At 35.4% G+C, this 25,900-nt stretch overlaps 3 protein-coding genes across 3 annotated transcripts; 1 reads left to right on the top strand and 2 right to left on the bottom strand.

The window, feature by feature from the left end:
• Window positions 1-14,409: 14,409 nt before the first annotated feature.
• Window positions 14,410-15,225, bottom strand: LOC112719853 (histone H2A-III). Its single transcript, XM_025770571.3, has 2 exons — window positions 14,907-15,225; window positions 14,410-14,821 (listed from the first exon to the last, which is right to left on the bottom strand). Exons 1-2 carry the CDS (start codon window positions 15,147-15,149, stop codon window positions 14,591-14,593), a joined length of 474 nt encoding a protein of 157 aa, XP_025626356.2. The 5' UTR covers window positions 15,150-15,225; the 3' UTR covers window positions 14,410-14,590.
• A 4,027-nt stretch (window positions 15,226-19,252) lies between these two features.
• Window positions 19,253-21,094, top strand: LOC140176446 (uncharacterized). Its single transcript, XM_072207819.1, has 3 exons — window positions 19,253-19,808; window positions 20,282-20,376; window positions 21,089-21,094. Exons 1-3 carry the CDS (start codon window positions 19,253-19,255, stop codon window positions 21,092-21,094), a joined length of 657 nt encoding a protein of 218 aa, XP_072063920.1.
• Window positions 21,095-23,723: 2,629 nt separating this feature from the next.
• Window positions 23,724-25,684, bottom strand: LOC112719852 (uncharacterized). The gene has a single exon (XM_025770570.3). The coding sequence runs from the start codon at window positions 24,933-24,935 to the stop codon at window positions 23,949-23,951; it is 987 nt and encodes a 328-aa protein (XP_025626355.1). The 5' UTR covers window positions 24,936-25,684; the 3' UTR covers window positions 23,724-23,948.
• Window positions 25,685-25,900: the final 216 nt, after the last annotated feature.

Below are 25,900 nucleotides of genomic sequence, written 5' to 3'. Positions count from 1 at the left end.
ATATATTTTATTTTAAAGGTCGTAATACCACACCACCTCTGTTTTACGGCTTAAGAGTAAAGCTCTGTGTGGTAGGGTGTTACATAATATACCCATGATAATTAATAATTGAAATAGTATCTTAAACCAGATGTAAAATATCAAAAATTTAAATCAAAGATACATAATGACTTGAAATTGAAATATCTGAAACAAATCTAATTAACTATATTACATTCTCCGCAAATTTTCTTAAAGAAATACATATCACAGAACTATATTTACATTAATTCTATTCACATTCATCATCTTCTTCCTCTAGTTCACCATCCTCCTCTATCGAGGTAGTTTTCTGATTATCATCGAACTTGTCTTTCTCTTCTTCGTCGCCATCGACTCCGTCTTCTTTTTGAAGATCGTGTTCCTTTGGTGGAAGTGTGTTGGCATCTATTTCCAAGGTCAATGATATCATCATCCATAACAATAGACCAAGGGTGATCAGCTCACCGATATCAATCACCATTTTCGTAGGAGTTAGGTCATCAATCTGGTAAGGTTCTTGACTCTCTGTCTTATCATCAGACTCGATGCGACCTCTTGGCTTAGTCTTAACCACAACCACCCAACTAGACTTGTATGAACTCAGATAAGGCAAATAGTATACCTGTCGTGCATTTTATGGTAAAATAAAAGAACCATAGTGCCTATATTTCCTGGTTATGATAACTTCAGTGATATCGTAGTCTTTGTGCTTTCGTGTTCCGTATCGCAAACTCGGATCATACCATTCACATTAAAATACGCACACCTTGTACGTAATGTGACAAAAATACTCTAATTCAATTATATTGTGTAATACACCAAACTAATCAGAGTGACCCCTGCCTGAATCCCACAAATCCAAACTTCGGTGTTGTCTATTTTCTTTCCTATTGATCACTGTAAGGCATGGAACCAATATCCATTAACAGTGTCCATTGGGTAGCTAGTGCCCTTATTCATTAGGCCCCAACTAAGTAAAACTAGTTTCGAATCTGTTGTGTCAGTTAGCTGCACACTGACGTATTCTAACCAACATGAAAAAATTTTAATGAGTTATCAGGATTTGTCTCTTGGAATAACTTATATGATTCATCATAGATAAAGAAGTTTTAATTATATTAAGAAGTTAGTATCTTACTAGTTGTAGTATTTACCAAGACTTAAAAAACTCGCATGAAGTAGGGTGAAATTTGGCACAGTTAAGCAACACATGCAAATGTGCAGCATCAATTTCTTTCTGCTCTAACCAGCAGTCACTGCTCACATCCATTGCGGCTCCTTCCAGCAAAAATATTGGGTATGTTGTTCTGATTGATGAGAATTCTCTCCTCTCATTGATCCTTGCAATCCTTGTTCTTTGTGACTCAATATGAGACTGAAAATAGAATGAACTAATCATCATCTCAAATGGGGACGTCCACCTAAATTAGACCGGCCCACTTAGTATTCCTTCTTACCTAGGATGCATGGACACGAACACGAACACAGGACATGCACGACACAGACATAAGACACGCAGATACGTGAATTTAAAATTCTTATAAGACACGAGGACACGGCATATATATAAAATATAAAGTACCTTTTAGATATATTGTAATGATATTTTAGTATTTTATTGATATTAAAATATAAATTAATTTTTTAATTATTTTTAATATTTTTTAATTATATAAATTATTTAAAATATATTTTATTTTAATAATTAATAATATATACTATTTCCAAACTCATTTCAAGAATACATGTTAAAAATAAAACTGGACATGCTAATACGTGATGGTATTTAGGCGTGTTCGGAGAAGAATTTTTTTTTATCAAGGCACAGTTGGACATAGAAGACACGCAAGTCGAACAAGTGTCGATGTGTGTCATGTTTGAAATGTGTCCGACACAAGAAAATGACAAATCAAGGAAGTGTCCGTGCTTCATAGCTTCGTATGGTAGGTGGAATACTAAGTGTTCCATAACGTCATAAAAAGATGGAGGAAATATACTTTCTAGCTTACAAATTATGATGGAAATGTTCTTACCCATGACTGTAAGGTCATTAATGCTTAGTTTCGTAGCACATAACTTCCTAAAGAACTCACTTATTTCTGTGAAGGGTTCCCAGATGTTGGTTGGAAGTTCTCTAAACGCGACAAGAAGCAAAGACTCCATGAAGACATGACAATCATGACTCTTTAACCCAACAAGCCAACCCTGTGACACATTTGCACACCTGCCCAAGTTAAAGGTATAACCATCAGAAAACCTTAACCCTTTAATCCACTTACAAATATTTTGTCTCTGCTCTTTCATTAGAGAGAACACCGCCTTTGGTTTAACGTATCATCCGTTATCAAGTCTCTTTAAGTTCAAATATGCTCACCTGCAAATGCCCACTAATTCTAACCTAACCTTATCGTTGTCATTTATTCGCTCATTGCCTATTACTGTATGCATGATATTGTCAAACACATTTTTTTCAATGTGCATCACATCAAGACAATGTCAAACTAAGTTGTCTGTCCAACTGAGATAAGATGTGGTACCAGCAGTAATTGGTAGGTCGGCAGGTGGAGCCACCTGCAAGGACATTCCGATGCCAAAGTAAGCATCTGTACGATAACGCAGTTCATTAGAGTAATAGTGACGTATCTGAGGAGAGAAAAATGTCCCTTTCCTTTATCCCCATTCATCAGGGTGGGCCCTCTTGCTCGTGCACAGCACTAGAAGCTTCCACCAGTGTCCAAATCTCCTTCAAGGAGATCGTGTCACGTGATGGACGTTTTATCGTACGACCGGGTCACAAGTCCGTGGGATGGGCTTCAGGTTCTCATCGGTTGTCCCTGGCTGTTACCTTTTGGATATGAAACTAGCTTTGTTAGCTTTCAGGGGGGTTCCATAGGTTCCCTTTGGTGGTTTAGGCTAGAATGATTTAGTGTAAAATGATTTTGGTTTAATTGTATAATAACTTAGTTTTGGATTAGAACCTTCTCCTGACCTCACAATTTAAGTGGTGCCCCCACTGTAGGTATGGCGCAGTGACCCTCTATGAATCGTTACGCTTGGTGTACCTGATAAACCCCATTTTTAGGGTTTATCTTGTGCTTAATTTAGGAGATTTTATGACCTTTTACCCACATTTATTCAATGAAATAGCATGATTTTATGATTGTCTCCTAATTTGTGCTTAAGTGTGAAAACATGCTTTTTAGGCCTTAATTAGCTAAATTTGATTCATCTTTGATTCCATTAGATGCCTTGATATGTTTGTTAGTGAATCCGGGATGGAAAGGCTAGGAATGGATCAAAGGGATGAAGAGAAAAAGCATGCAAGTGGAGAACTCATGAAGAAACAAGGATTTGGGATGCTGAGATCGACGCCCACGCGCAGCAGACGCGCACACGTGGAAAGTGATGTTGTAAGGCGACGCGTACGCGTACATGACGCGTACGCATGGATAGCAATTTGTCAGGCGACGTGTACGCGTGACCCACGCGCACGCGTCGGTGCTCGCACGTGACCCACTTAAAGTGAATCCACTGGGGACAATTTATGGGCTTCCCAGGCCCAAATCCAGCTCATCTCTGATGCTATTTAACCCAAGAATTGAAGGGGAATCAACATATGACATCACATTAGTTTAGTTTAGTTTAGTTTTGGAGGGAAAGTTAGTTTCTAGAGAGAGAAGCTATATCTTCTCTCTAGAATTAGGATTAGGTTAGATTAGGATTTCTTAGATCTAGGTTAATTTCATACTTTGATTTACTTTTCCTTTATCAATTCTTATTCCTCTACATTTCCTCTATCTAGTTTTGTACTTTAATTCTTGTAATTCTCTACTTTTATGTTGATGCACTTTTGTTCTTCCATTTTCCTTTAATGCAATTTCATGTTTCATGTTCCTTTATTGCTTAATTGAATTGTTGTTGTTAATTTCCTTGCAATTGAGTAGTGTAGATTTACTTTTCTTGCAATTTTACTATGATTTCCTTTTATGCCTTCCAAGTGCTTGACAAAATGCTTGGTTGGATTTTAGAATAGATTTTTCTCCTCTTGGCTTGGGAAGGTAACTTAGGAATTCTTGAGTCAGTACTGTCCAAGTGATTGATAATTGGTAGCCATTGACTCTAGCTTTCATTAATTCAATTAGTGAGTGGCTAAGACTTATGGACTTGGATTGATATAGCTCATTTGACTTTCCTTTACTTGTTAGAGGATGACTTAATGGGATTGATCCTTGCAATTATCATGTTGTGGTTAGTGATAAGGATAGAGATCCTTGATCACCAAACCTTGCCAAGACCTCTTTTTGTCATTTGATTTCCTTTGCAATTTACTTTTCTTGTTTCTTATCTAAAACCCCAAAATATACCTCATAGCCAATAACAAGAACACTTTATTGCAATTCCTAGGGAGAACGACCCGAGATTTGAATACTTCGTTTATTTTATAGGGGTTTGTTTTAGTGATGATGGGTTGGAAACGTAGATTCCAACACAAAACTCACTAGCAAGTGTACCGGGTCGCATAAATTAGTAATAACTCACTTAGAGTGAGGTCAATTCCACAGGGATTGATAGATCAAGCAACTTTAGTGGGTGATTAGTTTAGTCAAGCTAACATTGAGTGAATTGTGTTAATTGATGCAGCAGAAAGTAAATGACAAGAGAATTTTAAAGTGCAGAAAGTAAATTAGACAGAAACTTAAAGAGCAAGAAATGTAAATTGCAGAAACTTAAATGACAAGAAATGTAAATTGCAGTGAATGTAAAGGGGAGTGGGAGATGGAAATTAAAGAAAGCAATAGATCAAGCAACTGGAAATTTAAATTGCAGGAAGAATAAAAGGATTTTGGGAGCTGGGATTCAAGAAATCAAACAAGAAAGTGTAAATAGCAATCAAACAGAGAAGTAAAAGATGCAATAACTTGCAATAGATCTAAACAGAAAAGGAAAATTGCTTGAAAAATTCAAAACAGCAAGAAAACTCAACTCAATTGTGAAATCCAAAAAGACAAGTGGAGATCTCAGGGGATCAATGAGACTAGAAAATAAGTCTAGATCTCAATTCCTTCCTTGATCCAGCAGAAAACAATTTGCAGAAGAAAGAAAGATGGAAGCAGTAAATGAAATTTCAGATTCAATTCTCAATTCACTAAGATTATGCAGAAGAAGAACAAAGAGAAGTTTCAGATCAAGAATGAAATAGAATTCCTTCAATCTCAATCCAAAATTCAAATTCAAAAAGGAAAACTAAAAGAGAGAGCTCTCTACTCCTAATGCTCCCTAGTGGAGCCAGCCTTTTTTCAAAAATGAAAATGATGCCTTATATAGGCTTTACAAAAATAAAAATAAAATTGAAATTAAAAACAAATTACAATTAAATGAAATTCCTATTCTAACTTGTTCTTATGCCTTTGAGTGATGATGTGGGCTTTGCTTGCTTTGGATTTGAAGAGAGAGATGGGTCCGGTTGGCCTTGGTTCAATTGGTTTAGAGCATGGGTCAAGGTTGCTTAGTTCAAGTTGGTTTGAGGTGTGGGACACCTCCCAGGGCACGGCTCGGTTGACAAGGAGAGCGCAGCATTGCCTTGTTTGCCTTGCCAAATTGGTTGTGTGCCAAGCCTTGTGTAAGGGAGAGTAGCGCTCGGTTAAGTGAAGGAGCGCAGCATCCCTTTGTTTTTGGTGGAGCTCCCATGTTCGAGTCTTGGTGGTTGCACTCTTGCCCAATTTCCTTGCATTTTCTTTGGGAGAGAGCACAACAATGCTCTCTAAGTGAGCGATGTGCTCACTAAGTGAGTGCTATTAGAAGCGCCCCTTTGCTTTAGAGTGAGGCTCCCTCTTCGAATCTTGGTGAAGCCACTTTGGTCTATTTTTGCTTTTTTTTGTCCTTAAAGATGCCTTTCACTTGTACCTCAATTTCATGCCAAATATGGATTTCTATATATCGTTGAAAAGTTCTGAATGTCAGCTTTCCAACACAACTGGAAGCACATCAATTGGACGTCTGTAGCTCAAGTTATGGCCCTTTGAAGGAGGCATGGTCATGCTGTGAACGCCCAAGTTTAACTTAGCGAAAAATCTTGCTTCCAAGCTGAATTTTTTTCACGATAAAGCTAGGTTAACTTAGTTAACCGAGCTTTGTGAGTGCTGATTGTCAAGCTTCCTTGATTTGGTCATGGGCCACTTTTAAAAGCATGGCCTAAGGCTCCAAAGTGTGCTCCAACTTCAAAGTGTGCCCCAAAACTCTTTTTTTCTCCTTTTTAGCTTATTTTGTGCTTCTTTGCTTCTTTTTCTTCTTATTTCCTACAAAGTTTATCAAATCAAAAGATCAAAGAAATATACCATTTAAGCACCAAAGCATTTAATATTTAAGCACAAATCATCAATTTCTTGTATGAAAGAGCATAGAAAAACATGACATGATGACATGTCATCAAGTGACAACCAAATTTTTGTATGAAAGAATTATTGTTGGTTTAGAAACTATACTTGCAACGAGAATTCATTTGTGAAATTCTAAACCACACAAAAATCTCTTCATCAGTACCACCGATGTCATGAGCACATCCTCCAGGGTAACTGCGGAGGAGTTACAAGAGCTCCGTGACTCAGGAGCGCTGTGCGGAGGTGGCCCCGAGGAGGCAAATTACGAACTCTTGGTGTCGAGCCCCCGGAAATACGTCTGCCAACTTAACCTTGACGCTCCTCGCGTCCCTTACTAGATGTGGGTGTACAAACTCATGTTCGCCATCCTGGGTGTTCGGTTTCCTTTTTCTCCCTTTATCTTGGCTCTCTTAAATCAGTGTGACGTTGCTTCCTCGCAACTTCATCCGAACAGATGGGTTGTCATCCGGTGCTTTGAAATGGTTTGCAAGTACTTGGAGCTCCCGGCCACCGTTGAAGTCTTCCTATTCTTCTTCCTAATCACGAACCCTTCTCGAGAGGGCAACCATAAAAAGGGGTAGTTCTTTTTCTGGGCTGTGCAGAACTGGAAAATCTTCAACCTCTTTAAAGATTCTTTTCATGGCTTTAAAGAGGTTTTTTTCAAAGTACGGCCAGCTCGAGGTCACCATCCCTTCTGGCTTACCCTTGAAGGGGAGATGCATATTCCAATTTTTTGGAGCTTTGGTGTCGGCTCCAACTACCTGATAAATGACCTATGATGGTTTGGGTCGACAGTACCAGTAGATTGTCGATGTCTTGTTGGAAATATTTGGTTCCAATCCCCTTAATCCTCATCCCCTTATGGGTGACCGAAAAGCCGGTCGGGATTGCGTAGGTAAATTCATTCTTCTTTCTGTTATTCTCCCGATGTCCTGATTTGTATACTGCTATTTTATTGGTGACTTAATTCTTAACTTAGTTTTCTTTTTTTTTTTTTGTAGTTAGGATGGCTGTCGGGATCACTTTGCTCAGTCGCCTTATAACTCACTTATTTCCTGGGGATGTGGCCACTTTGGTTTCCCAACTCCTCAAGCTGAGATCCCTCAAGCCGACAAGCCGGAGGTTTAATCTTAGCCTCCGCCTGGGCCACCTTGCAAACCCCGTTAAATTAGTAGATAATTAGTCAATAAATTAGTTTTTAATAAGGAAGATTAAAAACAAGAATATTATATCAAATTAGGGTAGAGCTCATCGAAACAAGAATTTTGACACTAATTTCGAAGAAAACGGTCTAAAAATAGACCGAACGGGCCGAACCGGTTGAACCAGACTCGAACCGGCCTGTCGGTCCAACCGGACCAACACATTAAAAGAGCCCGAAAGCCCCTTTCTTCTTCATTTCACCTGTAGTACATGAAATGCTTCCAGGGAGAAGAGAAACGAGAAATATCCCATAACCCTTACGTTAATTTCCAACTCCCGTAACTTCTCCGTTCGAACTCCGATCGCCGCACCGTTTGCGGCCACGCATTCACCGCGTCAAGCTCTATGTTTCTACCGAAACAATTTCATAGGTAACTCGTTATTTTACACTCAGCCTTCATTTCCCCCAATTTTTGAATTTTTAACGGGAAGGTTGAATTTCTTTGATTTCTGATGTTTTAGGATCCAATTAGTTTGAGAAAAAACATTCACACTTGCTTATGTGAAGCTTGGGTAAGGTGAGAATATGATAATTCTATTTTAATTTCATTGGAATTGAGCTTTGAGTATTAAATTGGATATATATGTGTTATAAATGTGTATTGGGTTGTGAATAAATAATTGGAGCTCGAAATTGTGAATACTGGAACTTGGAGGAATTAGCGGATTAGTTGAGATTTTGAGGGCTGTATTCTTTTAGGAAAATTGGAAATAATACTTGGAAATCGGCTAAGGTATGGTTTAGGTTTCTTGCATTTAATATATAATGTTCTGTGAAAAATTAGGCTAGATGACCATAGGATAAGTTGGAATGCCGGTGTATGTTTAATGTTTAGTAATTTGTCGATGAATATATTTGGTTGAAGTTTATTAGATAATTAGTTATTAATTTTGGATGGTGAATGTTGTTATGTTAATTTGGAGAGAATTATGGTTGAATGTTATTGTTGATAAACATGGTTGGTTTGGTGCTTGTTAATTTTCGAATTTTTAATGGGAAGGTTGAATTTCTTTGATTTCTGATGTTTTGGGATCCAATTAGCTTGAGGAAAACATTCACACTTGCTTATGTGAAGCTTGGGTAAGGTGAGGATATGATAATTCTATTTTAATTTCATTGGATTTGAGCTTTGAGTATTAAATTGGATATATATGTGTTATAAATGTGTATTAGGTTGTGAATAAATAATTGGAGCTCGAAATTGTAAATACTGGAACTTGGAGGAAGCGGATTAGTTGAGGTTTTGAGGGCTGTGTTCTTTTAGGAAAATTGTCTTGGAATAATACTTGGGAATCGGCTAAGGTATGGTTTAGGTTTCTTGCATTTAATATATAATGTTCTGTGAAAACTTAGGCTAGATGACCATAGGATAAGTTGGAATGCAGGTATATGTTTAATGTTTAGTAATTTGTCGATGAATATATTTGGTTGAAGTTTATTAGATAATTAGTTATTAATTTTGGATGGTGAATGTTGTTATGTTAATTTGGAGAGAATTATGGTTGAATGTTATTGTTGATGAACATGGTTGGTTTGGTGCTTGTTGATTAACTAATGATTTGGTGAATTATTGATTTGAGGTATAACTATTGTGGAGGTTGTTGTGATAATGAGGTATTTTGTGTTAGAAGCCTAGGATTAGTGAACTATGATCCTTAGCTGAATTTTGGTTGTTGGATTTGAATATTGTATGAGTATAATTGTTGATCTGAGGTAGATTTATTATGGTGACTGTTATGATGATGAGGAAGGGTATGTTGAATTGAAAAGAATGTAGGTTTGGACCCGAAAAGGGTGGCAAAGTCCGAGTTTTAGAGCAAATGCTGCCGAAATTTTATAAAAATTAGAGATTTTGTTTAGATGATTATTTGAAAAGATTTAGATTCAAAGGTTATAGGGTTTGATTTTGAGTTATTAAGAAAATGAGTATGTTTTAAGTTTGATTTATTTAGAAAGGAATGAATTATGTTTTGAATTGGAACTATTGATGGACGCAATGGGAGGTGTGATAATGAAGGATAAGGATTGAATATGATTGATGTATGATGATGAATGAGATGCGATTGAGAATGATGTGGATGTTGGTGAATTATAATTGAATTATTTACATGGCTTATGAATTTGAATGATCTGAGATACGAGATTTTCTAGATTAAGTGCCGTGGCTTGCCACCACGTGTACCAGGTTGAAAACTCGATACTCTGTTGACCCTACGACGTAAGTGTGACCGGACACTATATAAATCCCCGGAAATGTTACCCCCATTGAGCAATATTGATTATTTGAGAAAAAGATATGCATAGACTCTTGGGGATGCATGTCGGGGGACAGTCTAAGGACAATTCAGACTTGTCGGGTTGGCTGGATAACCAACAGATGAGCCTCATCAGCCATAGGACAGGCATGCATCATATGCATAATACTTGAATTACTTGCTTGTGCTTTAATTAGGTGTGCCTATGTGTACTTGCCATGTTAAATGTGTATTTGTTATCTGCAGTAACTGTAACCTTCTTGTGCTTGCCTTTATCTGTTTATTTGTCTGTGAAAATGCATGATGGAGTTGGAGGTATGGAGGAATGGCAGTATGGGACTTAGATTTTAAGGTTAAGTTAAGTTAGGATTAAATATTCTTAGAAAATCACCTTTTATGGCTCCTGTTTAATACTTTAAGCTCTATAATCTGAGTGTCGACATTCTAGGATTGCCTCTGGCATTCCCAGGACCTTATATATTATGTGTGTGACACCTTTACCATACTGAGAACCTCTGGTTCTCATTTCATACGATGTTGTTGTTTTTCAGATGCAGGTCGAGAGGCGTCTCGTTAGGCGTCTGGACTCTTGAAGCGAAGTGGTTACTGGGTAGTTTTGCTGTATAGTGATGTATATATATGTACTTAGTTTTCTCTCCGCATAACTTATTCTCTTGATCCTCTTAGAGGTTTATGGAGAGGCAAGATTTTGTTTATGTATATTTGGGTTTTGGTTGTGTATATATGTGTGTGTGTGTGTGTGTGTGTGTGTGTGTGTGTGTGTGTGTGTGTGTGTGTGTGTGTGTGTGTGTAAATATTCTCCGGCCAGTCTTGACTTCGCAGGCTGAGTTAGGAGCTTGTTATTTTGTATCTTTGGCACTCTATTCCTATTTTTACAATCTTATGTTTGATGGATATAGTTTTCTTAGCACGCAAGTTAACTCGTTCCTTGAACTTGCGCTTTTATTTCGCAATTTTTATTTCATCTATTTTTCAAGGCTCCTAGCATATTATAATTCTTCTACTATATATATACTCATTTTATTTTAGAGGTCGTAATACCACACCACCTCTGTTTTATGACTTAAGCGTAAAGCTTTGTGTGGTAGGGTGTTACACACCTCCTAGACACAGTGTTGGTGGTGAAGTTGACCATGGCAAAGTGGCGGGGGTTGAACAGTCTTCGAGTGCTTAGGATGAGGATCCAGAAGTGCTCATGATCCCCAATGCCAAGAAAAGGAAATCAAGCTCCAGTCCGGGACAAGTTCTTTCTGTAATGGAGAAAAACTTCGACGCGGGCTTCTTCATCAACTCCTAGCTACTGTCGAGCACTGAGAACTTCTTTCGGGATGAGGACCTGGCCGCCCAAGCTAGGTGGACGTATCAGAGCCTTTTCTGAGCTACCGCCATCTCGAGGAAGGTTGATCCAGTCTTGGCCTTGTGACAGGTATTAGAAGGGAAGTACAAGATGGCCCAGCATGAAGTTTCGAAGTTGAAAGCTGAGGAAGAGACCATGGGGACCAAGTTGAGCGAAGCTGAGAAGAAGTTGAAGGAAGCGGCGATGAGATCGAGTGCCTCCTTGACCGGGATCTCTCCCTCTCCAAGCAACTCAACGATGCACAAGGTCAGGCCGTTGCGATAGACACCAAGGTGAAGGAGCTGGAGAAGGAGATAACCGAGGCCGTAAGGTCGGCGGACTCTGCGCCTGGAGGCCACCAACATGAAGAAGAAAAACAAGGAGATCATCAAGGACGCCCGGGATGCCATAGCTACTACTGAGGAGGCAATCAAGGCCTAAGTTTCGTTGCTTGCCCCCGACCTCGACACTTCTACTGTAGGTGCCTTAAAGATGATCAAGGATGGCTAGATCGTCGACCTGCCGAGAAAGTGAAAAATTTGTAATGAGACTTGTAATGTTGAACCTTTTTTTTTTGTTATTGAGCCGATGTGCTGCCCTTTTGTGCTTGAAATTCTCAAATTTTTTTTGTTGTTGGGCCAGTGCGTTGCCTTTTTAAACTCTCAATTTGTGGGATCTTTGTACTTAAAACTTGTAGGTTTATTTTCATGTATGATATTCGTCAGTTATTCACTATCGTTTGTTTATTTGGCCGTTTTGCCGTATCTCGATGGATATCTGTGTGTCTTTGCGCATGGGGCTCCCAGGGTGATCAGTCACGGGAAGCCATACTCGTAACTTGGTAATAATTTTGAAACAATAAAGTTTAACACAAAGTACAATTAGTTTGCAAAAATGGGCCTCATCAAAATTTCTTGTTATCGTTTCGTGCTAACGGTAAGGGAAAAGAGTACCCCTTCTTTCATATGTCATGATAGTACAAGTAGGCTTGCAAGATAAAGTAAATAAAAATAAACACAAAGTATGAAATGAACACGAGAAAGAAAAATAACCGAATCGTGACCGGCATTTAGAACGTAGTCAGGAGACCATCTAAGTCTTAGGAGTAGAATCTTCTGAGGTTTGCCGCATTCCAAATCCTCGGTATCTCCTTCCTGTTTAGTCGCTCGAGCTTGTATGCATATTTGCCTTACACTTCCTTCACCCTATAAGGTCCTTCCCAATTGGGGGAGATCTTCCCTTCCCCTGGGATCGGCGGACCGATGGCGTTCCGTTGCAGTACCAGGTCTCCCTCTTCGAATCTTCTGTTATGAACCTTGCAGCTGTAACGTAGTGCCAACCTCTGCTTTAGTGTTGCTTCCGACAAATGCGCCATTGTCCTGGTTTCATCTACCATGTCTTTTTTGGTCACCTCATCACCTCCTCCCAATAGCAACCATGCGTTGGGTTCTCCTATCTCGATCAGAATCTTGGCGTCCACGCCGTAAGTGAGTCAGAGAGGTGTCTCTCCGGTGAAAGATTGTGGCGTTGTCCTATAAGGCCATAAGACCAAGGCCAACTCGTCTGCCCACGAACCTTTTGTTTTATCCAAACGCTTCTTCAGTCCATTCAAGATGACTTTGTTCGTTGTCTCTGCTTGCCCGTTACTCTAAAGGTGCTCTACAGAGGAGAACTTTTACTTTATGCCAAGGCCTGATAGAAACTCTCCAAATTTCTTATAGGAGTGCATTCCATTATCCAATACCACGACCTCAGGGATTCTAAACCTTGCGACCACCTGCCTTCACGCGAATTTTCGACAGTTCATAAACGATATATTTGCCAAAGGCTCTGCTTTTGCCCACTTGATATAGTAGTCAATGGCCATAACTAGGTATTTGACTTGTCTTGGGGACATCGGGAATGGGCTCAGCAGGTCAACTCCACACTGGAGAAAGGTCGGGAGGCCATGATGGAGCTCAATTCTTCTCTCAGCGCCTTATGAAAGTTTGCATTTTCTTGACATTTGAGGCACCTCTTCACATATTTGCTGGCGTATCATAGTGGACCAATAATAACCGGCGTTAACGAGTTTTCAGGCCAAAGACTTCCCTCCAATGTGGTGTCCATAACACTCTTCGTGTACCTCTTTTAAGACATATTTCGTCTGTTCGGGTCACAAGCACTTCAGCAGGGGTTGACTGAACCCTCTTTTATATAATTGACCCTGCACTGCCGTATATTTGGCGGCCTCTCTTCTTACGATCTTAGCTCATTCTTTGTCTTCTGAAAGCTCATCTTTCTCGAGAAACTGCTGGATTGGATCGATCCAGGATGGAGGTTCCCCTTGGCATTGAGCTACGCATAGGGTCATCGATGGCTTCTTCACCGAGCCTTGGATAAGAGATCGGTTTTTCGTTCTGGCCTTGGTGCTAGTCAACTTCGATAAGAGGTCCACTCTATCATTCCTTTTCCTGGGCACATGCTGGGCAATCACCTCTTTAAAGCCCTTGCATAATTATTTAATTTTTTCAAGTACTTTTGTAGTAGTGGGTCCGAACTTGATATGTCCTGTTTACTTGGGCCGTCACGATTTGGGAGTCACGGTTGACTTTGAGCTTCGTTACTCCGACCTCTTTTGCTAGTATTAAGCCTCCAATTATAGCTTTATATTCTGCTTGATTATTGAAGACTGAGAATTTAAATTTGATGAATTGTTCATAAGTCACCCCTTTCGAGTTTTCTAATGTGATCCTTACCCCGTGAAACGCTTGGTTGGACGCTCCGTCAATACGAAACTTTTACCGTGTGCTCGAGGTCAGGAAGTTTGCCGGCCTCCTCTACCAAAAAGTTGACCATTGTCTGAACTTTGATGGTATGGCAGGGTTTATAAGCCGTCATCCTCCTCGTTAGGTCAAATTTCTACAAAATCTGCTTGATCGCTTGGTCATTCTCATTTTAATTGGGTGCCCTGAAAATATTGCCTTAACTTTAAAATAAAACCAACAAAACAAAAGTCAAATTTTCTAACCTCGTGTACCTCAGTTCTGCTCTTTAGAATACCTTGCTTAGGAAATACATGGGGCGGTGGCCAAGGCCTCCTCTGTCACTGTCAGGTACAAAGGTAGGTATAAGGGCTTAAGATATTTTAACCAGCCATTCATGCGTTTAGTTAACTTCAGTCATTCAACCAGCCACCACCGATGATATTTTAACTTTACACAAATAAAATATTAAAATATAAAATAGAATAAAATAGATTTGAACCAAAGTTAAGGACTTAAGGCTGGTTACCTGTAACTGAAAAAGCTACACCAAAAAAACAAACCCTAAAAACGATAATGTATTGTACAAAAGGAGCACCTAAACGGCTAAACCTAAATCCTAATATTTTTTTCTAATTACGAGAAGGAGACTTGGTGGCCGCAGATTTGTCTGCGGCAGCACCACCACTCTTCTTCGGCAACAAAACGGGGTTGATATTCGGCAACACGCCGCCGCTAGCGATGGTGACGCCTTGCAACAATTTCCCTAACTCATCGTCGTTTCTCACAGCCAGCAACACGTGCCTCGGATTGATCCTATTTTTCTTGTTATCCCTCGCAGCATTTCCAGCTAGTTCCAAAACCTAGATTCAAAATTCGATAACAGATTCGTTTTCATTTCATCAATGTAAATGCTAATTCAATGCAGAATTGAAAAACCAAACGTACTTCGGCGGCGAGGTACTCGAGAACGGCGGCGAGATAGATCGGAGCTCCAGTGCCTAACCGCTGAGAGTAACGGCCGTTCTTCATGTACCTGGCAATGCGACCGACGGGGAATTGGAGGCCTGCTTTGATGGACTTGGAAACGGCTTTCTTCTTCTGGCCTCCTTTTCTTCCGGCGGCGCCCTTGACAGTGGTGGTGGTGGTGGTAATTGTGGTTTCGGCGGTGACGGTGGCGGTTTCGTCCATTGTTGTGGTGTGATCCGAGAAAGAAGCAAAATGATTCGGTTTTGGAGGGAATGCACAAGAAAATTGGAAACTATGCTTTGGTTTTGAAGTTGTAAGTAGCGCTGAGAAGACTTGGTATTCGTAATAAACGCCACGTGTCAACCATCCCATGGATTTCGTGGGAGCAAATCGGACGGTTGGGAATGACGATCCGGTTCGTGAGTTTCAGTTCCCGCCCACGGGTTTGATTAATTAATTAAGGTATTTATTATTTAATAAATCAATTCAGTTCTTTGCATATTTATTAGTAGAAAAGAAGAGATTATTTAAATCTTAATCGTAAAATTGGGCAGTATTTAATAAAGTTTTGAAGTTTTCCAATATGGATGATACCAATAGAAATGTCCATAGGGATTCTCTGTCCTGGCTGACGTGGGTTACAGGCAGAAATCCCACAGGCAATGGAAAGTATTATGACTTTTCTCGAAATTCAACCCTTTAACACTATTATTAAATAATTAATAATTAAATCTTTATAGTATACAAATGGGAAGCTCATTTGCTGACGTGGCGCTCATACGTTGAGTCTGGGAGTTTTTTTGCTTACGTGTCGTCACTAGAAATTTTTGGATTTATATTTATAAATTATAAATTATTATTTGCTTAGGTTGTTATTTTCAAATTTTAAGTTTGGGTTGTTTTACTTAGGTTGTTATTTTTTAAATTTTAAATTGTTTTATTTGTTTGGATTGTTTTACTTAGGTTGTTATTTTTTAAATTTCAAATTATTTTATTTAAGTTATTATTTTTTAAATTTTATTTAGATTTTACTTAGATAGTTCTTTTTTATATTTTAACACTATCTTTTAAAAATCTGTTAATTCTTTTTAGAATTATTTTTTAAAATTTTGTTGATTTTTTTTAAATTGCAGCTACATAAATTCTTTTAAAGAAATTTAGAGTTTTAAAAAAATTTACGTTAATTATTCTTCGGTTGTTACATACTAATATTACTATAAATAAAGATTTACGTTAGTTTAGAATTTTTAAATTATTATTTATTTAGGTTGTTATTTTCAAATTTTAAGTTTGGGTTGTTTTACTTAGTTTGTTATTTTTTAAATTTTAAATTGAAGTCAACCAAATTTAAAAAAATTTAGTTATGATGCAACTATAAAAGGATAAGTTATGAGAGATGTAAAACACCACAATTTAAAGTACATCAATCCCTTTTTTTACATATATCCAAAATCTCCATACTTATTCCAATGGCTGGTATTCACAAAATTGCTGACATCAATCCTACAATCGACAATTTGTGTGTACGTATACGAGTGATACGGTCATGGACACTATCAAGTTACAAAAATTCTCCATTGCCATACTCAATTGAGATGGTTTGGCTCGATGAAGACGCAAGTTTTCTACTAATATCCTTTTATCCATGACTCCAAGGTTATTTATTTATTTTTTTAAATTAAAGTCTATGTATATTGGATTAGATATTGAATAAGTCTATATTTAACTTTTTTTTATGTTATTTTCTTTTTTAAGTAGGTATCGAATAAAGCTTGATGTCATTGATGATTCTGACTATGCATGTTATGTAGTCTTTGACAAGGAGGCAAAACAAGTTTTGGGAAAGAGCTGTGTAGAGATACTTGATCCACTCCTATTGATAAGATCTTTCTCTTCATCGTTCAAGTTCAAATATCTGATAATCCACATTTTTCACCTTCTTATAAAGTTAAGAAGATAACTGATAATGTGGACCTCATAAATAAATTCAAAGAGGCTCACCCTATTCAAATTTTGAGTATATATAAGTGTACTTTCTATTAAAAATTAATTTATTTTTTGCTTCCTTGGTCATTAGTAGTATCTAATTTATAAATAATAATTAATTATAATTTTAGGATGTTGACTATATCGGTGGTTTGCTTCCAATTTCAAAGACATCCTCAATCATTGAAGGGGAGAAAGTAGAAGGTGCTAAGGTATTTGTTCAAAAAATAATTTTTTTTTGTTTGTTCTCTCAAAATTAGATCTTAATTTTATTCAAAAAATATTAGTGAGATAAAATCAAAGGTTAGAAAGAAGTCTTTAATTTAACGTGGTTTTTTGTAAAGAATTTGTTGCTTGAATTCCAATGAAGTTGCGGCCAATGATGAATCCGAATTGTTGGAAAATGCTATTACACCAACTAAGCGACTATCCTCGGAGTCGGAAGATTCGAAGGTGGAAGGAGATACCTCAACTTGCAAGAAGATCAAGATTGAGAAAGAAACTTGAGAATTTTGATGCACATGTTTTGGAATCCCTTTTAGAGTCTATCTAATAGAATAATGCCAAGCATATGTTTGTTTTGGTGGAAACATTGTCTTTTCTTGAGTTGTTATTTTTCTTTTGGTTCTTTTCGATTTTTATGTTTGGAATTTAGAATTTTTTTAAATATAAATTGAAGTTATTTGTAAATAGAATTATCAGTCTTATTAAGATGTGAAGTTATTTATACTATTTTAAAAAAATATAATACTGTTTAAATTTTAGAAAAAGTATAATAAAGTTAATAATGTTTATGATAAAACTAAAAAAAATCATTTTTAAATTTACAAATTTCTATATTTCTAATGGACAGCGGACAACGGACGTTTGATTAGAAAAATTTATTTAAAAATTTAAAATTTATATTAGCTAATTAAAAAATTTTATTTAAAAATTTTAAATTTGAATTTCTAATACTAATTTCTAATTAAGTTTTTAACCATTTCGATTTTTAAATTTAAATTTTTTTACTTGCCATATTTATAAATTTTTATTATTATCTTTTAGATTGTAGAAGTACTTTCATCTTTTTCTCTTTTTTTAAGTATTTTTTTCTAAATTTACGTAATTTATAAGGTTATTAATTTTTAGATTATATTTAATTTTATTTATTTTTACCGATAAATAATAGGATTGATACTATTTATGACGAAACTAATAAAAATTATTTTTAAATTAACAAATTCCTATTTTCTTAATGAATAGCAAACGTTTAATTAAAAAAGTTTATTTAAAAATTTTAAATTTATACTAGCTAATTAGGAAACTCTATTTAAAAATTTGAAATTTAAAATTTTAATACTAATTCCTAATTAAGTGGCTTCTTAACCGTTTTGATTTTTAAATTTAAATTTTTTTATTTGTCACATTTATAATTTTTTTCTATTTACTCCTTTTACATTGTTATTTTTTAGATTATCCCAGTACAACAATAGAGGTACTTTCATCTTTTTCTCTCTTCTTACTTATAAGTTATTCATTTTCAATCTCTTTATTTAAGGAAATAAAAAAAAAAAGATTTTAACTATAAGTTGAATTTATTGATTGTGAGATTAAACTTATATTTTTTTTGAAAAAAGATACTTTTGTAGAAAAATATATATTATTTTCCGTAAAATATGTTTAAGTAACTAAATAAATGAGAATAAAAAAGAAATTAAAGCAGCCATTGAAAATAAAACCTGTGCGATTTTACATAGACATAAGAAGACACTAATTTCATATTCTATTTGGTAAGTTAGACATGAAAAAAATTATAAAAAAATTAGTGTCTCAAGTTAAAAATTAGTGTTTCAGCATTTTATTTTAGAGAGACACAAAATACATGTTTTTAATGGGTGTTTGTGTATGACTATGTCTTTCATCATTTTTATCTCAATAAACAAACACCATACATGTACTCCTGTGTACTCCTGTGTCTATGTTTTGATGGACATGTATACCAAAAACAATCGCTGTCATATGTGTACTACTTTATTTTTTTTAATAATATAAAAAATTTGATAATAAAAATGTATTATGTATAATGTATATATATTTTTAATTGGTTAAAAAATTTATTTATTTAATATTTTTAGGTATATATTGAAAGATGCAAGAAGTCCAAAGAGAAGCAAGATTATATTGAAGAGAAAATTGATATTAAAAGACAAAGAAAATACAAAGCGAAGCACAACTTAAAGTAGATTTCATATAAAAAAATAAATTGATTATTTTATCATTTTTGTTTTTAGGTTAGAATAATATATTTGGTAGATCCTGTTCAGCACCCAAAATTGTTTAGAGCTGTATCTACATATATGATTCATGGACCATGTGGTAGAGCATTCTCAAAATCTCCTTGCATGAAAGATGGGTATTGCACCAAATATTATCCCAAGACATTCAGTAAAAACACAGTTATCGATGATAGTGGATACCCATCATATAGAAGACGAGACACAGGGGTGGTTACTGAGAAGAAGGGAGTCCATATGGATAACAGGAATGTGGTTCCATACAATGCATATCTGCTGATGTCTTATCAAGCGCATGTTAATGTAGAGTACTGCAACAAGTCGAATGCTATCAAATATTTGTTCAAGTACGTGAATAAAGGTCCAGACAGGGTAGCAGTTGGAGTTACAAAGGAAGTTTCCAGTGGAGAGGATGCTCAGGTTATTGATGAGATCAAACAATTTTATGATTGCAGATATTTGTCTGCATGTGAGGCTGTGTGGAGAACCTTAGCGTATGATATTCATCAAAGGTGGCCTTCAGTGATGAGATTAACCTTTCATTTGCCTGGAGAGCAAAATATCATCTTTAAAGATGATGATGATCTTGAAGAAATCGTGGAAGAAGAGGAAGGAAAATGTACAATGTTCTTAGCATGGATGGAAGCTAATAAAAAATTTGAAGCAGGTCAAATTTTGACGTATGCTGAGTTTCCAAATCAATTTGTTTATGATAGAGAATCAAGGGAATGGCATCCACGCAAAAGAGGGTATTCTATCGGGGGGTTAAATTATGTTCCACCGGGTACAGGTGATATTTATTATATGAGATACTTCCGGTGATTCCGAAAGGAAGTAGACACGATATATTGGCATCCGCTATTAACTCATCCCATCTGTGGTCATTTTGTAAGGTTCTGAAACTGCATACGAATATGAGGCTTCTAATGTCTTCTTCGGATCAAGATGAAGGTGAAATGAAGAGATTTGCTAATTGGATACTTGATGTTAGAAATGGAAATATTGGCTCTGTTGTTGGTGATGAATCAGAAGTTGAAATTCTAAATGATCTATTGATTACAACTACTGATGATCCTCTCCCTCATTTGGTAGACTTTGCATATCCAAATTTATTGCAAAATATGTCAGATTACAGGTATTTTCAGAGTAGGGCAATTCTTGCACCCACGCTTGAGAGTGTCGAGAAGGTAAACGATTTTGTCTTGACAATCTTTCCAGGGATGGAAAAGGAGTATTTGAGCTCTGACACAACATGTCAAGCTGATGAGAATGAAGATGTACAACAAGAGTGGTTCACACCAGAGTTCCTAAATGACATCAAATGTTCGGGACTACCCAATCACAAGTTGACTTTGAAGCCAGGAGTCGCTGTAATGCTACTGCGAAACATAGACCAGACTTCAGGTTTATGTAACGGGACAAGATTAATAGTTAACGAACTTGGCAGCAACGTAATTGGAGCGACGGTAGTGACCGGTAGAAATATTGGAGATAAAGTGTACATTCCAAGAATGAACTTGATCCCTTCAGATTCAGGATTGCCATTTAAGTTCCAACGGAGACAATTTTCATTGACAGTATGCTTTGCAATGACCATTAACAAGAGTCAGGGTCAATCATTATCACATGTAGGGCTTTATTTGCCAAAATCAGTGTTCACCCATGGACAACTTTATGTTGCTTTGTCAAGAGTTAAGAGTCGCAGTGGCCTCAGGGTTTTAATTCTAGACGAAGACGGCAATCCAAAGTCATCAACAACAAATGTTGTGTTCAAAGAGGTTTTTAATAATATTTAGGTAAGAATAATATTATTTTTATTTTAATAGCATGTTATGATTTATACTTTTGTACAAATATTTACTATAGATATAACTAATTTATCTATAACTCTTTTTTCAGATTTGAAATGAAGTGTGTAACAAGGAGCCCAACATCCTATGCCAATTGCTTTTCTAATGAAGTTAGTAAGATACTAGATTATCGATCGATAAATTTTTATTAGCTTTTTATATAAAATTTAGTGTAAAATTAACATGCTATTATTACAGTTATATATGTTCTTATTTTTTTCATATCTCCCTCCTTATGCTTTAAGAATATTATAAACTTCAAACTCTTCTATTTATATTTTACTTTGAATAAAGATAAAATAACATATTTAACACGTTTATTATATAACGACGATGATAGTGTTATACTAAATTTAAAAAATATATGGTTATAAAATATTATTTTTAATTTAACTTATCAAATTTAAATATAAGCCCGTGCATCGCACGGGTTTAACACTAGTTCTGTTCTATACAAAGGCCTCTATTTTAGTATTTTCTAAACTTCTAAGGGTCAAATTTGTAAATGGGTCTAAGGCTAAAATTTTCGCGTGGGACAAGACTACAAGAGGGTCAAGGTTAGCTCATGTTACAACTTAATGTTAAACTTCTTTTGTTTGTTATTTCTTTTTCAATCTTCGACCCACTAATATTAATAAGCCCACTCAAATCCCGCTTTTGCCCATTCATACTTACTTTTAAACCTATTTGAGCCCATGGGCCAAAGGCCACAAACCCATGAGCCTATTAAGCCCATAAATGAAAAAGTCTGATGATATTGTTTACCTGCGTCTTTCGGAGTTAGCGGTGATAATCGAATTAGATATGACTAAATTTTAATTCAATCAGCACTAAATTTATTGGATTGGATTCAATATTCATATTTTTTTTTATTTGAATTTGGTCTGATATTTTTAAATATTGATGAATAACTGATAGTTAAAAACATCCTTTTAACATTTCTTTTATATATATATATGGTTCACCAACCATATTTCCACATATTATGTATTTATTGTTGTTGAACCCAAAAGATTAATGAAAAAATATTACATAATGATCCCAAATCAAGAAAGATATGAATGTTTGAAACTATTAGGTTTTACTGTTAATTTTTTCGAATAAAAATTATTATATACTCACTAAAAAATAATTACTAAATTAATTTATATATTTCATATATTTTTAATATATTTTATATTTTAATATATATTTTTCTAATAAATTTTAAGATCAAATATTAGATATATCCACAAAAAAGATATATTAAAAAAAGTTGATTTCTATAAAAAAAAATTAATAAAACTTATTTTTTCACTCTAATAAAAAAAAATTCATTCTTTTAAACTTATCTATTTTTAAAATATTATTAAACTAATTTTTTTAAATAACAAAAATAAAATAACATAACATATATGAATAATAATTATTAATAAAAATAAAACATAAATACAATATATATTTATTATTATTAATGAATAATAAGATTTAATACTTTATTAAGAACTTTTTTTTTTCAAAGTTAAGGATAAAACTCGAAGCCAAGACCTCTAAGTGAGGAGAGAAGACTATACCATTGAAATATAGCTCATTAGCATTTATTTGTCATTGAGATTAATAGAGTTTTGATTGTTGCATTTCCTTATGCTGGCAGCATATGAAAGACTAATTTATTAGACAAGATACAAAATTTATTTTTACGTGGATTTTATATTCAATTCAAAATTAAATAGATTTTTAGATTTATATTATTATATACAACTTTAGAAACATAATTTATTTTAATCTTTGATATTTTAAACAGAACATTTTAGTTTTAGATTAGTTTAATTGCTAATTTAGTCTTGTATTTAAAGATTCGTCAATGACATGTGAAATGTAGTCTGTCACTGAACTAAACTTGCATTTGCATGACACTCCATATATGTTGAAGATATCATATGAATTAAAAAATCACAATTTCGTCAAATACCAATTCGACTCTTACATTACAACAATCATTCCTTCTATTTCGTGTGCACTTATAAACCATTTTATAAAAAGTTTGCATCCCACCAAACAAATAATATCCGAGAGATATCAACCGTGGGGAGCTCTCAACTATCGGGAGACTTCAGGAAAGAATCAAGCGAAAGAACATAAAATGAGAAAACACCACATCCAACTCAAAACCTTAAGGTGTCAAATTAATGAGTCTCTCATCTTATAAACTTCTCACTCTTCCTTACTTTCTTTGATGTGGGACTAACTTTCAACACTCCTCACACTTGCAACATTAACAATAAGTTCATAACATGTGTCACTTAGTATAAATTCATACATCAATTGATCTCTTTTGTACCTAAATCAACTTTTTGTGATTGTCATCAACCCATTCTTCAAAAAATGATACACATCAATTCAAAATATTCTAATTGAAAAGAATACACACAAGAAAAGTTAAGATATTCTTACTTCTGCATGAAAAATCATTTTTTACATCACATCAATCACACTAATCCTATCCCAAGTTTTCCTTATTTAAGTAATGTCAGTTATACAAAACTAGGTAACAAAGGCCACAAACAATTATTTTAAAAGATTTTCACCTAAATTGATCAAAAGAGAGAAAGAAGAGTTGTGGCAAGAAAATAAAAGAACCCAAAAATTGTTAGGAATCTATAACAAAAAAAAAATTGGAAATTTCATCTGAAAATCAAAGATAATAGACAACAGAATGTATGATTCCATAGAAACTTTCTTTTGGTCATATAATGTATGCTGAGATTATGAGATTCAAACCAATCAATACTAATTGATAAAACCAAGCAAACTGAGATCCTAAAACATCTGAACTCACTATGAACAATGAGAAATCAATGGTTGCAATGAAGGTAAAAATTTTATGATTCTACAAAGGAATGTGACACTAAAAAGTTACAAAAAATCAACTAAGGAATGTAATCATTTTCAATCATTGGCCTTGTTCTAGTTCCCACAGCCAATGGTGCTTTAGTTCCACCAATTGATGCCATATGCAAAGTTTCATCGCTCTCAGCTGCAAATTCCAATTGCTGAATCCTCATGCTCCTCTTTGCTCTCTTAACTCTAACAGTCAACAAACTCAATATGATGAACACAATGCACCCTCCAAACACAGATGCAACAATGATCCAAACCTTAGACATGTCCTTGTTCCCACCATGATGATGATTGTGTTCGTCGCCAAAGTTAGCGGCGACAGCAGCCGGTTCCGGTGAAGGTGCAATCTTGCTGCTCTCAACAACAATTGAGAAGTGCCCTTGTTCTGTTGTGAAACAAACATTTCCAGGTAACAAAATATCAAACTGAACTGAACCATGTAGATCAAAGAACACACATTTTGGAACCAAACCAATGGGAAATTTCTTCACATCCTTGAAGTTAATCAAAATTGAGTTATCAGAAGTAACTAAATTGAGTTCAGGCAAATCTTGACCTGTTAAATTGGCACCACTATAAGCTAAAAGGCCGAGAACTGGTGCCAAATATGAGTAACCAGGTAAAGGGTAAAAATTTTCAGATAAATTTCCCAAATTGTGGTAAACCAAGACAAGCCTTTTAACATAGGGTTGTTCAAGAACCCCAATTGGGATCTGAAATTCTTTGTAGGATTTGAAGCCTCTATTCCTCAAACTACCACTTCTTAGCCTCAATGCTGAGACACTAACCCCAGAGAGATTCTTGGGGACTTGTGCATCATAGGGTGTCCCAGTTTTTGGCCTAATTAGTGCCTTAAAGGCACAATCTTGAAGAATTGCATCAAGGGTTCTTGGTGAAATTGTTGCTACATTGTTGCTGCTAGACGAATCATGAAGAACTTGAGGGGTTGAGAGTGGAATCAAGAGAAGAAATGGAAATGTGAAGAACACTGAAATGAAACTGGTTATTACCCTCATCAAGATCTCATTTCAGTTACAGTTTTCACAATTGAACCAAAAACCCCAACCCCCAATGCTGGAATCTGAGCACTAAAATGGACCCTAAATAATGCTAATAATGACAATGAAAAAAGAAGAATCTGACATTGAAAGAAGAGCCAGAGAGCTAATACAAACAAAGGACGAAGCAAGAGAAGGGAAAAAGTTGAAAACTTTACAGTTTTACAGAGCAGAAAATGACCAAAGATTGGTTCAGCATTGTTGTCTTTATCCAGCAGGAAATGGTGGAAGAACAAGAACTCGCTCAGTTCAAGAACAGAGAGACAGAGAGAGAGAGAACAACAAAAATCAGATCTTTTTCAAGAGAAAAAGGTTGATTAATTGATTTGGTGAAATGGGTGATGGGAGAATGTTGAAATTCTGTTGTTTTTGGGATTCAAGGAAGCATAGGAAGAAGAAAACAACAAAAAAGAGGCTCTGTTTGTTGCAGAAGATGTTTTTGAAGGAAAATGGTAAAAAAATGAGAATTAAGAAAATGAAAATGGATGAAAAAGGAAACGAATAAAAACAATTTGGGAAAAAAAATCAAAAAATAATATTCAGCTTAGATTGAGGAGGGGATTTAGGTGGAAGAGTGAGGACTGAGGAGTGAAGGGTGAAGAGTGAGGAAGTGAGTTTGATGCCAAAATAGTGTCATGCACACATAACATTAAGTACATAGCATAATTAAGCATGTTCCTGTCTTCTGCTGTTTTTGTTTTTGTGTTGGGTTCATTTTCATTGCATTATTATTTATTTCTTTATAAGTTATTCGGTGGGATTAGGAACTATTCTTAGGGATATTTGGAAGAGGTAATCATAACAAAATAACCAAATATATTATGAATTTAATTGTCAATATTGTTATTGCAAGCTTCCATATTAATTTATTTTTTACATTTTTTACTATTAGTACTATTTAATATATAAAATAGTTATGAATA

The sequence above is a fragment of the Arachis hypogaea genome, chromosome 11 (genome assembly GCF_003086295.3).
Source record: "Arachis hypogaea cultivar Tifrunner chromosome 11, arahy.Tifrunner.gnm2.J5K5, whole genome shotgun sequence".
Lineage (NCBI taxonomy): Eukaryota > Viridiplantae > Streptophyta > Magnoliopsida > Fabales > Fabaceae > Arachis > Arachis hypogaea.
This window is presented reverse-complemented; position numbering and strand designations above follow the sequence as displayed.

Excerpts from the sequence above, each read along its gene's own strand:
- LOC112719853 (XM_025770571.3), bottom strand. The coding sequence starts at position 15,149 with ATGGACGAAACCGCCACCGTCACCGCCGAAACCACAATTACCACCACC. Across the intron at positions 14,822-14,906 it reads TCGAGTACCTCGCCGCCGAA|GTTTTGGAACTAGCTGGAAA; the intron begins GTACGTTTGGTT and ends TTTTGAATCTAG.
- LOC140176446 (XM_072207819.1), top strand. The coding sequence starts at position 19,253 with ATGATTCATGGACCATGTGGTAGAGCATTCTCAAAATCTCCTTGCATG. Across the intron at positions 19,809-20,281 it reads GGAAGAAGAGGAAGGAAAAT|ACTTTGCATATCCAAATTTA; the intron begins GTACAATGTTCT and ends CTCATTTGGTAG.
- LOC112719852 (XM_025770570.3), bottom strand. The coding sequence starts at position 24,935 with ATGAGGGTAATAACCAGTTTCATTTCAGTGTTCTTCACATTTCCATTT.